Source organism: Rhipicephalus microplus, chromosome 3 (assembly GCF_043290135.1).
Source record: "Rhipicephalus microplus isolate Deutch F79 chromosome 3, USDA_Rmic, whole genome shotgun sequence".
Taxonomy (NCBI): Eukaryota; Metazoa; Arthropoda; class Arachnida; order Ixodida; family Ixodidae; genus Rhipicephalus; species Rhipicephalus microplus.
The window spans coordinates 33881468-33897508 of record NC_134702.1 but is presented as its reverse complement, the minus strand read 5'-3'; the positions used below and the strand labels follow the sequence as shown (position 1 = coordinate 33897508).

General features: G+C 45.6%; 1 protein-coding gene across 1 annotated transcript in view; it reads right to left on the bottom strand.

The window, feature by feature from the left end:
- LOC119161928 (uncharacterized) overlaps positions 1–5559 on the bottom strand; it is a 40972-nt gene extending 35413 nt beyond the window's left edge. Inside the window, exons 1-4 of the mRNA XM_075887818.1 lie at positions 5471–5559; positions 3708–3914; positions 2373–2495; positions 2196–2293 (exon numbers count right to left, since the gene is read on the bottom strand). Coding sequence (XP_075743933.1) covers positions 2196–2293; positions 2373–2495; positions 3708–3914; positions 5471–5559 — 517 coding nt within the window. The remainder of the gene's footprint in view (positions 1–2195; positions 2294–2372; positions 2496–3707; positions 3915–5470) is intronic.
- Between the last annotated feature and the right edge of the window lie 10482 nt (positions 5560–16041).

Here is a 16041-nt window from a genome sequence, read left to right as displayed (position 1 = left end):
TGAACCCCGCCTTGCCAAAAAATTTATCTCTTCTTGCTTCTATCTTTCTCTAATCTCTGTGTACTAATTATCTCGCAAATCAAGTTACTGCAGCCCCACGTCGGTTAAATCGACACACGTGATCTGGAAACGAAGCGAGATGGTGAGGATGTCAACGGATCGATTTATTGATATGTGGGGTTTAACGTCCCAAAACCACCGTATGATTATGAGAGACGCCGTAGTGGAGGGCTCCGGAAATTTTGACTACCTGGGGTTCTTTAACGTGCACCCAAATCTGAGCACACGGGCCTACAGCATTTCCGCCTCCATCGGAAACGCAGCCGCCACAGCCGGGATTTGAACCCGCGACCTGCGGGTCAGCAGCCGAGTACCTTAGCCACTAGACCACCGCGGCGGGGCAGGATGTCAACGGAGAGAGCGCGTGAAGGTTCACGACAATGACATCTGTTCGCACTACCCGGCGCAACAAAAAGTTAAACAGCTCATCTGTCAGAATATCGTTAGCGATTGAGTGTGTCACAATTTTGTTTGTTTCTTGCCTCTGCAGTTCGCGCTAGAGAAGTATCGATAAATTATGAGCTATCCCAAACATGCAATTCTTTTTTTCTTTCCCCTGTAGATTCAAATCTAGCAAACATATCCCTCGTTTTCACGTCTGATTGATCAAAATTCTTTTCTTGTTTTTAAATATATACCAAGCACACCTTCGAGCCGGAAAACGACAGGTATACGAAGTGTAATGCAAGTATTTTTATGTACGCGTGTCACTACGTACGGTATCATAAATCCTAAAAGCTGCACTGCGCGTCGACAAAGTAAGTGAAACTGACCCAGACAAACTCACAAAATTTGTCCTAACAATACTGATTATTGGCCTAGTTTGTACTTGCTCAATGGCATGCTTCGGTCGCAATGTAAAGGAACACACACAAATTAAAGCAACACTTGCGCTTGTCGTTGAGTGTTCATTTACGTTGTGTGTGTTCCTTTACATTGCGGCCGAAGCATGTCATTAAGTATGTATGTCCTGCACTTGGGCTCATTCGAGCTCAGCTATACTGAGTCGGGCTCACTCAAGACTCGCACTCGGGGGTCGGTCCGCGACTGAGCTAGTCTATTCACGAGTTTGCGCGATCAACGCCGTCATAACACGTCACGAACTACAGTTGACAACATCCCATAGTAAACCGAGCTTTTCTGCTATGCAGCTTTGCCCAACTAACGGCGGCGAGACATTTATTGCGAACAGCGCGTTTGAGGGGCACTTCGTCTCTCCAATGACGTGGGAAGTGTATATAGTTGGCTCTCTCAGCATAAATACGCATGATAGATAGGCCCCAGCCGGTGCAAGTATAGGACCTCGTCGCCACCTGAAACGTGACAGGTGCCGGCATTCGTTGGGCAAATATGTAGTGCAGAGAAGCGCACTTGCTGATTATGAAAAATGGTTTGTAACGACATTAAATGGAGAGGCACTGTAGTGTACGAAAGATCAACTAGCTGCTGGTAGAGTCGGAACCTACAACCTTCTGATGACGTGTCCGAGAGGCACCGGCTGACCCTCCTGTTATTACAGAAACATAGATACTCAATAAAACATACGGGAAAGTGGCAGCCGCTGAAGCTCAATTAGTAAAGCACCAGACCCGTTATCAGAATTAAGGTTGTAGGTTATGTCCCTACCTTCGGCAAGTTGGTTTTTCATCCAGTTTAATACCACACAAATAATGTCAAAGCTACTATACTACAGTTAAAAGCAGGTTAAAACCACCCGTAACGGTTGTCAGGTGGTTATAGTACTCGTTCGCTTACCCGCAGATTGCGGTACCGAATCCCCCTCTTTTTCCTTCTCTCGCGCTTGTTGGTTCGTCATCACATGACAAACACAGTGCACGCACACCTCTAGAAGACAGACACAAGAAACGCGGCACTTATGCTTCGTGTTCCATCAAAGTAGAGTGGTGTACTGGGCGAGCAGGTATAGACCCACGGGGAGACTTAGCGCGTTGAAAACAGGACACAGAGAATAAGACAGGGAGTCACGTGCCTGCTCTGTGTGTTGTTCCCTGTATCCTTTCGTCGAATCGCGAAGTCGTGTTCCTCTGCAGTGTTTGTTTTCATGAAGTGTACACGTTGCTTTTCCCTACTACGTCAGCTGCTCAATCAGAGCGTCGTGGCAGACTATCTCTTACCGACGACCGCCTCCTCCGTGTTCTGAATGAACATGTCCGGCCTGGCTGCCAAGGGGGCCACCTCGCGGGCATCCAGAACGTGCGTCGCGTTCTCCTTCCTGCGATGCACGTTGCTTTCAGTTTGGGGGACAACGGGCACACCTATAGGTGACGTCGGATAGAGAAAGGATACGCCACCTGTCGTAGATGAGCGCAATGAATCCGCCACCGATGCCGACAGCGTGGGGCAGCACGACGCATGCGCAAAGGAACGTCGCAATCGCCGCGTCTGCCACCGACCCGTTGCGCTCAAAGATGAACCTGCATGTGATTAAAAAAAATAGGTGTCGATAGAATAAAAAAAAACAAAGAAAATACGAGGATGTTTAGAGGCGACATCCTTATTAATCTCTGGGTTGCATCTTATTTTTCAGTAAGTCTTGGGAAGTCCACCGTGTAAAGCAGTTTGCACCCTTAAGGCTGCTTTGGTATGTCTATATCGCCCTACAATAAGGGTGTTTTGATCAACCAAATACCATTGTCATAGGTTTTTTTGGTGTTTCGAAACACTCTTGACATGGGTTTTTTGGTTTGTGGGGTGTTTTTGATGGTGGATAAAGAGGATGTCTTCAGATCGTGGATGAAGAGGTTGGAATGTTAACTCGTCAAGAATTTTTTTTCCCAAGAATGTCCATCTCTTTCTTTCCCTCCTTTTATCTATTTCGTTTATCTATGCACTAGATCTTTCACTTGAGAGTTATTACATCCCGCACCGGGCCAATAGGCGCACGTGTTCTGGGAGAGAAGTGGAAGATGAACGAGGACGGAGATAGTGCGTGCACATTCATGATGATTATGATAATGTTTTGTTGTTGTTGTTGTTGTTGTTGTTCTTGTTGTTGTCGTCGTCGTCGTTTTGTTGTTCACAGATTACAACAGGCGGCTGGCATAAACTGCTTCGCTATTAGAAAACCTGCATGCGATCTTTGCATCCTACCATGCGGTCTCCAACATGGCAATTTCAGTTACGTCAATGCCAGCTTTCTAGATAGCGTATGCCTCTTGACGTGCAGCAAAAACTCGCTCGCTGGATTACGTGCCGACCGGTTGTGCCCTCGCGATCTCCGACGTCAGCGTAGCTCTGGTCGACTGGGCTCGCCCTACGTCATTTCCTAACGCCGACCTCCGACGACAGTGTAGCTCTGACCGACTGGACTTGCTCTACGTCATCTCCTGACGCTGACAAGAGCTCTCGCAAGTGTTGCCCCGTCCTCGGACTTCTGTGACCATGTTTCCATCTTTCTTATCTCTTCTATCCCCTCGATATGTCGTCGCTCTCACGCTTACTTAATCTCTCTTTCTTTCTCTCTACACCTCTATTCCTACACCTTTATTTAATCCCTCCTCACCCCCATCCCTTGTGAGCTACTGCTAAGGTGTCGCTCCCTGAAGCAGACAGTTACGGGGCTCACTTTTCTCTTCGTTTCTCTCTTAGAACCACTTTGAGTGTGTGCAGCAAAAGCGCGCACACACCTTGTGACGGGCGCGCATTGAACGGCGTCGGTTGCGGCCGCGTAGGAGCGGAAGTCGCCGCTGCTGGACAGCCGGGCCTCGGCCGCCCCCCGGGAACCGTGGTCGGAGTAGCGCGTCCACAGCGCGTGCACCGCCACCGACAAGCCCACGCACAGGCCTACCGCCACAATCACCACCAGAGCGAGGCACTCCCACGGAATTTCCAGCCTGCACACGTACAAAAAGAAAGGCCCTACACGCATGCGCAAGACGTAGATGACCGAGCTAACAATTGAGAAAGAAAGCTCTACTGGTTCAATAGACCTTTTTTTATACTGGTCAGCGCAGACAGATGGAAGCGGACGTTTCAGTGCAATATAGTGGCAATTCAGACTGTTCGTGTATGTCGATCGAAAACCGTTCGTATAAGTTCATAGGACAACACGACAAACTCGGACTATTATCTCTTTGCCACCCCGTGCTACGCTATACTGTACATGGCTATCTTATGGTTTAACCTCACACATCCTCCTCCTCCTCCTCCACACTCTATCATCAGTCCTCTCCACAACCTCGGCTTCCTTTCCATATCTTGCTTCCATGTACAAGAATGTTGCACCTCTCCCTCCTCCCTTCTCTCCTCAGATTCGCATCCCTTTCCCACCCTCTTGCTATGCATGGCTACGCTATGCTAGGAGCGGCTTGGCACATGCCAGCTTTCTAAGGCACGTAAGTACCCAGTGTTGTGCGTACAATGCCGTAGTTTTGCCAAGCTTAAACGGCTCAACTGCTGAATGGCGCAGTGGCTTGTTACAGCGGTATTGAGCAAAATATGGACAACTCGTGTCTATGTGGGTTGCCCCCGTAGTTAGTGTGAACAAAGACTGAAGTGACCCAGTTAACTTTGGTGACCTTGTTTTTTACTCCAAAGGATCACATGAAAGTATGGTTTCCTAGTGGAAAAAAAACGAGAGAGAAAGAATAACGCTTAACAAGCATCACCACGTATACGGGGTGAATACAGGTTGGCACAGAAAACGTCGCCTAAAAAACAGATCACGCGTTGTCATCTATGCGATGTTGGAGGTTAATGATATCATTACAGCTTAGTTAGAAGAATAAAAGCGTGTAACGGCTTCTGAGGCGAAGGAGTCTTGTTTATGAAGGTATTAACCCAAAATATATTAACCTTATACCAGAATTGATTGATTGATTGATTTGTGGGGTTTAACGTCCCAAAACCACCATATTATTATGAGAGACGCCGAAGTGGAGGGCTCCGGAAATTTCGACCACCTGGGGTTCTTTAACGTGCACCCTAATCTGAGCACACGGGCCTACAACATTTCCGCCTCCATCGGAAATGCAGCCGCCGCAGCCGGGAATTGAACCCGCGACCTGCGGGTCAGCAGCCGAGTACCTTAGCCACTAGACCACCGCGGCGGGGCAACCTTATACCAGAAGCCAGCAAACGTGTTCATTATATTGTACCTTTGTAATCAGATAATCACACATTTCTTTTTTACTGTTCAAGTTTATGTGATAACTGTTATTCTAACTTTAGTCGCCTTCCTAAGGTTTATGAAAAAAACAGACAACTATATTGCGGGCATCCGAATCTTGTCTTTCCATTGTCCCTCTAACAGTGTAACGCAGCAAACGAACGATTATGTGGTGAAGGGCACAAGCTCACTGAGCTTAGATTGCCACGGAAGCACATGCAGTCCAGCTACACGACACTCCAAACGGCTGCCCCCAAGCATACGACGAGAGAGGTAGCTTACAGTACGGCGGCAACGGCGGAATTGGGCCTCGCTGGGGGAGCCGCGGGGCTCGGTGCACCGACTTGTGAGGAAGTGTTCGAGTCCGTCATTGAGGAAGCCGACACGACGCTCGCTTCTCGCGTGCTACGACTTCTTCATCACCTCACGAAGCTCGAGTTCTCGCGCGCAGCTCGAGGAAGACGACGACGACTACACCGACAATGATGGCGATGACGATGATGACGATGACGATGATTATAATTATGATGATGATGATAATGATGATGTCCTCTTCCTCATGGAGCTCACCCACAAAGGTTGATGCGCCAAGAACCGTGCCGCGGGATGTTTCCGGTTAAGACATATTAAGCCAAGAACCACTCGAAATTTACACTGTTATAACAGTGAAACATCCAACAAATAAAAATGCTTAACGCGCAAGAGATCAGACTATCAAATATTATTGGATAGTCTGATAGTCTGACGGTGATAATGACAGATTTGGAACCAAGCATATGAAGAAGTAGAATAGAATAACGCGGTTCTGCTGTACAAAGATTCTTAATGATAGCAAATCTCTCAACTAGTGAAATTTGATTTCTTGTAACCATTTTAATATTCACTCGCGGAACACGCGCATCGAGTTGCAGTAACTCTGATGGGAGTGAAAAGAAGTACAGAGAGAAATTCTTGGCAAGGACTATTCGGTGATCCCGGCAACGCAGGCGGCGCCGTGCAGCCGTGCACCGAAGCTGTCACGCGGCGACAATCCGCGACCCAGTCAGTGACGTATAGTTCGGTCTCTCAGTAGTCATGAACTAATGAACGGGTCGCATGGTGCTGAAGATCTCACAACCGTCTGCATTGGGAGCGCGCGCGAGTAGCCCGCGAAAGCGTGTATTTGCTTGTTTTTAGCGCTTTTAATGCAGACACGCAGAAATTGCAGACACGCAGAAATTGCATCGGGACATTCACTGTTTCAAGAGCCTGCCGACAAAAAAAAAAAAAAAAACATGTAGTACAATCAGAATTTGCACGGATCCGCCTAACTTTTCACTCAAGCAGCGCTTTGAGCGGTGCTACATCATAAGTGGCTACTGGCGAGCTACAAAAAGGGAAGTATCAAAACCGCGAATAGATCATACGCTCGTTTTGTTGGCAGTTTCTATATCCAGAGCACTCTTTCTGATATAAGTCCCCACGCCCTCGATTGTTTCATGAGAAACTCGATTATAAGTAATGTTGTCACCACATTAATATCGGTGATGACTTAGTTTTATCATCTCGGTTTTGCTGAAGATAATAGTTAATGCTTTTTTGAAAGGTTTTCTTGTTTTAGCCGCGTGCTTTCGCGCTCACTTTGCTTCTTTTATGCAAGCTCCAGGAGGCCGAGCCAGGGAACCGAGCTGAAAGAACGCCTGTACCTCCTAGTCAAGAACTCTATGTGAAAGGGGTTATCTTGAACATATTAAAGAGTGCCAGTTGTATAGTATATAGCCCGTCTGTTACTCTACGTAAATTCACTGTAACCAGTTCTCATTTTGTATCGAGAGCTTCAATTGTACTGCTTTCCTAATATTATATTATGCGTCAAAAGCGTAGGCAGGCATTGGTGCATAACTTGTATATGTACACAGTAAACACACATGCACACAAACACACACACACACACACACACACGTATATATATATATATATATATATATATATATATATATATATATATATATATATATATATATATATATATATATATATATATATATATATATAGTGGGAGTAATAATTCAATGGGCCAGTTAGTCTTCGTGAAGGTATGGGATATGGCACAACGGGAGCGTTGTCAACAAGGATAAATATATTTATTTCCCAACAGTTTCGGGAGGGGACTTCCCTTCATCCCCTGATGAAGGGAGGTCCCCTCCCGAAACTGTTGGGAAATATATATATATATATATATATATATATAAACTTCGAGAATAGTGCAGTATAGGAAACAAAACACTAAAATATTTATTTAATCCTAACACTTTCGGCTGGTGGACCAGCCTTCTTCGGAGGATGTAAGTGAAATGATACAAGTTCCCGTAGCAGAGGGTCACCCTCACAGTTTAAAGACCCTCCAAAAAAAAAGAAAGAGAGAAAAAGACAAGCGGGCGAACGAGGTAGCAACAGACAACAAGAAGCAGAAGAAGGAGAGGAACTAGAAAGGAGCGACGGAGAGCCGCCGGAAACGAGCGGGTAATTGCGGGTAATGAAAATAAAGTCTAATAATACTAACATAACTGTGTTAGTATTATTAGACTTTATTTTCATTTCTGAGTACTTTTTTAGTATTATTTATTTTTATATATTTTCATCCTTTACAAGAATACCCATTTATTTATTTTCAGTATGACTGGTTGTACATTTTTCTGCAAGAGAGGGCAGGTGGAGGGAGGGGGAGAGGGCACATTAGCTTTCCAACGTGGCCATTATATTCCGAAAGCTGGAGCGGGTCGTATGCTTCTTGTGTGTGTGTGTGTGTGTGGCCCGATGCCACGGGCCAGCCGCCGAACCACGTGAACTTAAACTCGATCCATGTGTGGGATGCGAGTAAGCGGCAACATGTTCCACATTTTTCCGTTTTCTTGGTCGCCTCCGCTGGCGGCGCGTCTTACCTATACCCAGTAACAATGCCAGAATTACCCGCTCGTTTCCGGCGGCTCTCCGTCGCTCCTTTCTAGTTCCTCTCCTTCTTCTGCTTCTTGTTGTCTGTTGCTACCTCGTTCGCCCGCTTGTCTTTTTCTCTCTTTCTTTTTTTTTGGAGGGTCTTTACTGTGAGGGTGACCCTCTGCTACGGGAACTTGTATCATTTCACTTACATCCTCCGAAGAAGGCTGGTCCACCAGCCGAAACTGTTAGGATTAAATAAATATTTTATTGTTTTGTTTCCTATCACTATTTTCGAAGTTTATATCTTTTATTACGGTAGCCGGAAGAAACTCTGATCATCTATTTCATCTATATATATATATATCCACAAGTACACGCATTTAAGTGACACGCCACCACCCCCTTAACTATATCCATGCAATGCCCCTGAGAACAGCCGCTATTTCGCCGTGCATTTTTTGTCCAACTACATTACACTTGAACTTGTTTTGAGACCTCATACTGTCGAAAACCTATAATTTACCGTGCGCATTAGTCTATAATTTACCGTGCGCATTAGTACAGAGGCACGCTATATTCAGCTTCACCAACTGTAAAAGTTCGGCGCAAGGCTACCCAGGATTTTTTTTTTTTTTTTTGAGGTGATGGGAGTGCAGAACGACTAACTTTGGCAATTGGTTGTCGCTGTGAATACGTGTAAATATTTTAGTATACCCCGAAAAGTTAAATTACGAAAACATTTCATGGTGTATGGGGTTCAGATTCCCTTCCTCGCCCCTGTACTTACAGCCTCTTGGCTCTGCGTGCGTTTGACACAATATTTTTTTTCATCTCACAGCTTTCCGAGCGCAGCTAACTTCCAATAAATCGACTCAGTTAATCTTGTTAATGTAGACGTCTGCTCGACGAAGAAAAAGTTGAGAAAAGAAATCAGAATAAGACACGCCCTTTCTAAATAATTTTCGATCTCTCACAAGGACTTTTATGGAGCTCAAATTCAGTAGATTGGCATTCCATACTTCAAGGGTTATGACATCATGTACTAGGCATGAATGGTGGGCAGGTACGAAGAAATCTGCATCAAAAAGCGCACCGCAGAAGCCGGAACGCATAGCAGTTCCTGCGCGCGCCGCGCGGCTCTTTCAGTACTATTCGACTGCAGCGCCGCCGCTACGGGCAACGTGGAAGGCATCAAGCAGCGAGGCGCGGTCACGCCACTCAACACTTCTAGTACACTCTAACGCACGGTGCGGTGCTCTAACATCACCGTCTCGTCCACCATTACGACGTACCGTTGCGCCGCCTATAGTCGCTGGAACGGTCGAATATATCGAACCTGCGTACCAACGATCCGAAGGCGAGCGGTCGAAACCACTTGGCTATCCAGGCACGCTGAGCATAGCATAACCTTGTATAGTACATAGCGTATAGTAAGAGGGTGAGAAAAGAAAGTGAGGTTCAGGAGGATGATCGAAAGGAGAAGGGAACATCGCAAAGTATAGAATATCATTATATAGCATGGGGGTAAGAAAGGGAAGTAAAGGCGAGATGGAGAATAGCAGGAGGGGAGTGGTATAACATAGGAACTATGTTAGGAACATAGGCTATGTTATATGTAACATATAACATAGCCTTGGTGTCAAGAGAGGCGGGGACAGGCCCCATATTTTCACTTAATTTGGGTGGTGCCCTGCGATCAACATTTGGCCCCCTTTCCCTCGAAGGGGAACTCTGCGCACGCCAATTTTGGTGTTCGGGTGGTATATCTGTGCGTTGTATTTGATCCGTCAATGCTGACGCAAATTAGTCTTCCTTCACTGGTAGCATTTATGTTTCTCGGGAAAAAAAAAGCCCGTTGTAAGATCAGCAACACCACGTGTTATGGGTGTTTTGCTTCGTACAAACGCCCCTTTTTTTCAGGGGTGTAAGGGTGTTAGTCACACATAAACACGGTAAATGTTCCGTAAAGGTGCAAAGTGGTTTCCTCGACAGTGTCGATGAGCAGAATAGCGATCCTCTTAATTATGTACTAAATATCACCTTCCACGAAATCTCGTATACTAATGAGGTTTTCGCTTTAGATGTGAAGCCCTATACACTGCCAAAAAAAAAAAAAAAGCCATTGTGGCAAGCCCGAAGAAAGTGGGGAGCTGGGTGGTCTTCCTCTCGTCTTTTCGCCTTTATCTTTTGGTTTTTTTTCTTTTCTTTTTTTGCCTGTGATGATTTCTTTTCCTTTCTTTTTCTCTCGGTTAATTTTTTTTTCATTTCTCGTCCTCGCGTTTTCTATCTTTATATATCTCTCTTTATTTCTCACTGCTTTTTTTCTATCTCTGTCTCTGCCGTCTTTCCCTTTCTTGTATTATCGCTCTCTTTTATTTGCTGTCATGTTATTTGTTTTTCTATTTTTTATCTCTTTCTTTTCAGCTCTTGCTCTTTGTGTTTATTTCTGCCTCCGTTGTTCTACATTTTCCTGCCTGTCTTTCTTTTTTCTATATAAACCCATTCCCTCACCCGTCAGAATTATTGCATTTCACGCAGGAATAAATCAGAGCACTCGTTCCGGGAGCGAAACAGAAGGCGAAGAATAGGACAAATAAAGATCGTGTCGATTCATGACGATGATAATATTTTTTCGGACTATCACAGGCTTAATTACCTCCACTGTTAAAAACTCGATCAGTCACGAAGAAATGGCCGAGCGGACCTACAGAAAATGACAGAGCGCTCGTTCTGGATAGGTCGTTTAGTAATGCCGTCCAGACAAAGTGAAGATCACACTTGACCCTAAAGATAATATTAAAATTTTTGTCTATCTGACCTTGCGAAAAAAAAAAGAACTAAGGAGCGCCACGTCAATAGAGAAACCGCTTTTTTTAAAGGTTTTTGGTTCTTGTTACGTGAAACACCCCCTATTGTCACACTTCATTGAATGAAGTTCTAAACGTTTTGTTGTGGGGACATTTTACTGTATGAGTGCGCATTTTCTTTTCGTATAAGTTCTATCCATTAGCATACGTCCTGAAAACTACGTTCGCTGGATGTCTTCGCTGCACCAATGTCACTGCACGTCCTATTTACACGTCATTGATCGAGTTGCATCTTCGATGAGTCAGCAGAATAATAATGACATATGCGATCTTACGGGTAAAAACCACAATATGATCATGAGGTCCACCATAGTGAAGTTTTTTTTTCTTTTTTTAAGCTCTCGCTGATCACCCAGAAAGAACTCTGGCCTCCAGCAATCTGTCTTCATCGAAACGGGATTAGAATCGTAACCGTGACATTCGGGTCAGCAGCCCGAATGTCACCGTAGTCACCATAATCACTGTACCGCCGTGGCGGACACATGTCGGCAGATTGTTGTGCACTTGGAATACGACTTTCAGATAATTAGCTCCCACAGTCGTTTTCCATTTTAACTAGGGTATTTCGCGTTTACGTTGAAAGCTGGATTCTCGCCAGCTCGCTCACCTCGAAAAGTGAGGGTCTGGAAAGGAAGGTTATTCACGAAGTTGTGTTACGTCAAGCAGCACGTACTGCGTAGCCTTAATTGTTCTTGACGTTCGAGAGCTCATTGTTAGGTTGCCCTTGGTTTGTGGCACCCGCTGCTTCTACGTACGCTATACTTGGGAAGCGGTGTGATTGAGTAAGTCCGTACAAAGAGATTAGTACAACTTGCACATAGTTGGGTAAGGCTGGGTCACACAAGGAGGTTTAAATAAATCTTGCTGGAGTGGAGGCTGCCTATACATACCAATGGGGTGCAGTGAAGCCGTGGCGGCCATCTTGCCATACGCAAGATACGCTGGCCAAAGTGCGCCCACCACTTTTTTCTGCCGTGATTTTTAACGGTTATGGAGGCATTAAGTGGTAAATATTCAAAAATAAGAAGTCAAATGGCAAACAAGAATACAATAGACTTATTTTGTTTCTTTAAGCGTTTTTCTTGCAAGTATGCACACCGACAAATGGTGTGTAGCACTGGTTTTTTTTTTAAATGATATCTCGTGAAAGCTGAGCTCACTTTCTCGGCATTCATTGTCGTGTTTATTTTCTTCTTCCTATGACGGAATCTTATGCATAAGTAGATTTCGACCACTTTCTATGCGTGGAATATAAAAGTGGGTTGGTGTACCAAGCTTCACATGTAGAATATGATATGCTCATCGAAAAAAAAAAGATTTATGTATGAGGGAAAACTAAAGTGAGCCCCCTGCCCCACTCTCATAAATGAGCTTTTAATTCTTGATCCTTTTATTTTAGCTTGATGATGAATCCTCGCTCTTCTGGTTCACTACAAGTTTTCTGTGCCAGAATTTCCTTCTGGAACTGTTTAGTTCTCCTTAGGAAACACAAACCATTTTTTTTTTTGGTAAGAGCTGGAGCGTAGTCGATGCAACTCTCACATCTTCAAGTTGAATACAAATAAACGCACGAGTATACCTCGGTTATGACTGCTTTCTCTGCAGGTAGTTGCACCACAAACATTGCACAGTTCAGACACTGTTTTTTTTTTCACTGCACTTCAAATAACAAAATAAGAGGCACGAATGTAAAAAAATAGACAGTTGTTTATGCGTTGCCTAAACAATGTTAACAACTCTCGTGGTGGCGAGTTAAGCACCTAATTAACGCCACTAAAAAGCAAAGGCGTAGCTTTAAGTTGGCACACAGGACCCGTACCCCCCCTCCCATCCATCCCCCCGAAATGTTTTTCGCCATGGCATAGAGAGCGAAAAATGGTGATTTCAAGGGGGTGCCCTTACTGAAAACAACAATATCCCCCCCCCCCCCCCGAAAAAAAAAAACATTTTTGACTATACGCAAGGTTTATCGCCGGACTATTGGGCGAAGATCTGTAATAGCTCACAGCACACTTACTTCGTCCGTGTCGTGCACTGTGAGTTATTCTGGCTACACCGCTACCTGTAATAAAAATGAAATGATGGAGGCGCCTATTTAATTTGATTGATTGACTGATTGATTGATTGATGGATTGATTGATTGATTGATTGATTGATTGATTAGTTGGGTTTAACATCCCAAAACCGTCATATGATTATTAGAGACATCGTAGTGGAGGGCTCCAGAAATTTCGACCACCCGGGGTTCTTTAACGTGCACCCAAATCTGCCTATTTAATTTCAACGAATAGTTACCGGTGTGTTATTTTCCCACTCGCTTACCCCTGCACTGGTATCAACAAGCACAAGGATGTGTTCAGTGGACATCGCAGGTGTTTTAGAGATCCACCAAGCCCCAGTAGGTCAACTTGTTGGTCACAACTGTCACTTCAAGCGCACGAATAAACAGAAAGGAAGGGAGGACAAGCGCTTGTTCGTGCGCTTCAACGGACAGTTATAACATGCATATCCAACTAGCCCAACTTTCGATTCTGTTGTTGGTCACAGTCCAGTCCGGTTGTAACAATTTGACAAGTGCCTCGAACATGTGTGATCACTGTGTTTTCGCTACCACTCATCCCGCCATCTAATGACACAAGTGTTCAACAGCACACCCTGAAGTACTTCGAACATTTTGGTCCTTAAAAAATCCGTTAGGAAAAAAAAAGAATGACCGTGAGATGTGAATACAGGTTGAGAGCTATCAACATGCATGTGTTCCGGCATACAGTTCTCATCAAGCTTCAAATATGACACTCACAACTGAAACATTATCCGAAAAAAAAAACTCTGTCGCTTGACCTATGTAGCCCTAAGAAATGCGCGATGCATCTATTACAACGTCCGGACGCTATACAACACCGGCGAACATCTGAAACATCTGTGCGGCCGCAGCCGCTTGAGTTGCGGAAGGCGCGCTTTCTGCCTATGGCAAGATGGCGGCGCGCGGCTTCGCCTGAGAGCCGCCTCCTCCACTCAAAAAAATAATACTTTAACCACCTTGGGGTCACAGCAGAGCTGGTGGTAGTAGTAAGTGGATCTTAAATGAAAAGAAGATAAAAGTGAGCCCCGCAACTGTCTCCCAGGGGGAGGGCACCTCAAAAGTAGCTCACGAGAGGTGGGGGTAAAGAAGAGATTAACAGGATAGGATTAGAAGGTATAGAGATAGAGAGAGGGGGAAGGAGAGAGCCGGGCACAGGGACAGCGACACCCAGGAGTAGGGAGAAAATAAAACAGATGGACACGGTCGCAGGAGTCCGAGGACGGGGCACCTCTCGGCGAGAGCTCTTGTCGGCGTCAGGAGATGGCGTAGGGCGAGCCATTCGGCCAGAGCTGCGCTGTCGTCAGAGATCGCGGGGGCACAACCAGTCAGCATGAAATCCAGCGAGCGAGTGAGAGCTGCTGGGAATCCGGTTGTTCCTGGCTAGACTATAGGCTTTTACCGCCTCTCTTTCACACTCCTGGCTTCACTGGCCATTGTCTCTCTTTTTAAAATCTCTTTCGGACTTGTTTCTTTCTATCTCCTTGTGTGTCTGTTTCCATCTTCTCCCTTTAGTTCTCTACATTTCTTTCTTTCTTTCTTTCTCTCTTTCTTTCTTTCTTTCTTTCTTTCTTTCTTTCTTTCTTTCTTTCTTTCTTTCTTTAGTCATTCTCACATCTTGCATCTTCATCTCCATTTCCTTATCTTTCTTTTTTTTCTCTCGGCTTACGTCTTGTGTGAGCGAAGCAAAATAGAAAGAACAGCACGAACATAGCTGACTGCCGGTTCACGGTGATGATAATTTTCCATCTACGACATACGGCCAACCTCGAGCGTAACAGCTCCGCTGCAAAATTTAGGAGCCTTTATTCCATGGAGACGGATGACCAGCGAAGCAGTTAGCACGCCACAGAGGTGACACAGAATTTCGAACCGTATCCGACGACAAAACTTACAACCTTACAAACGGTCCGTCCAAAAAGCCCCTTTTCAGTGTTTCACATGCATCTATAGTTTTCCGTTTGAGCAGCGCACTCGTGTCTTCGATTGATATGTCGGGTTTAACGTCCCAAAACCACCATATGATTATGAGAGACGCCGTAGTGGAGGGATCCGGAAATTTCGACCACCTGGGGTTTTTTTAACGTGCACCCAAATCTGAGCACACGGGCCTACAGCATTTCCGCCTCCATCGGAAATGCGGCCGCCGCCGCCGGGATTCAATCCTGCGACCTGCGGGTCAGCAGCCGAGTACCTTAGCCACTAGACCACGGCGGCGGGGCCGCACCCCTGTATTCGTCGCGACACGTGTAGTCTTAAAGGCCAAACCTCATAAGCGCGAAAATGCACGCGACAGCGACAAGCGACGCGACGTAGATCGGCTTCGCGCGATCAGTCGCTAGCGCAGGCAAACCTCATTCACGCGACGGCTTCGGCGAGCGAATTCCACTGTTGCTGGCATGAGGCAGTCTACCCGCACCAAGAAAACCGCGTAGCGAGCGGTATGCAATTTAAAAATAAGATATATTGTTGTGTAATGAAACGGAAAGTGTTTATTATTGCCTTGCAGCATTTTTTTATGCACATGCGTAATAAACATTGCGTTATTGTTGCGCATACGTGACTCGGTCAGGGTCACGTGCACCTATGTAGTCTTTGTCTTTTCCGGTATTTCGCTATTGGCTGCTTGAGCCCAGCACTTCCGGGCGATGAGCGACGGTTTCCAAATCTGGAGAACCGAGCGATCACGCGAAAACGAGCACGCGACACGTCGCGCGAACGCCCTGTTTCGTCGCTCATAGCGTCGCTCGTCGCTGTCGCGTGCATTTTCGCGCTTATGAGGTTTGGCCCTAATTGTCTGCCTTTCATCGTGCGCTTTGAGTTGCATGCGTGATCTCGAGAGGCCATCCGAGGCACATGCGCATTTTTTATTCTATTCAACTCTATTCAACGAAGTAATATATTCCGTTAAATCAGGAAGGGCATAAAATCGAGGAAAGCATTTTTCGGTCCTTCGAAATATAACGTGCGCGAGGGCAACCCTATCATGA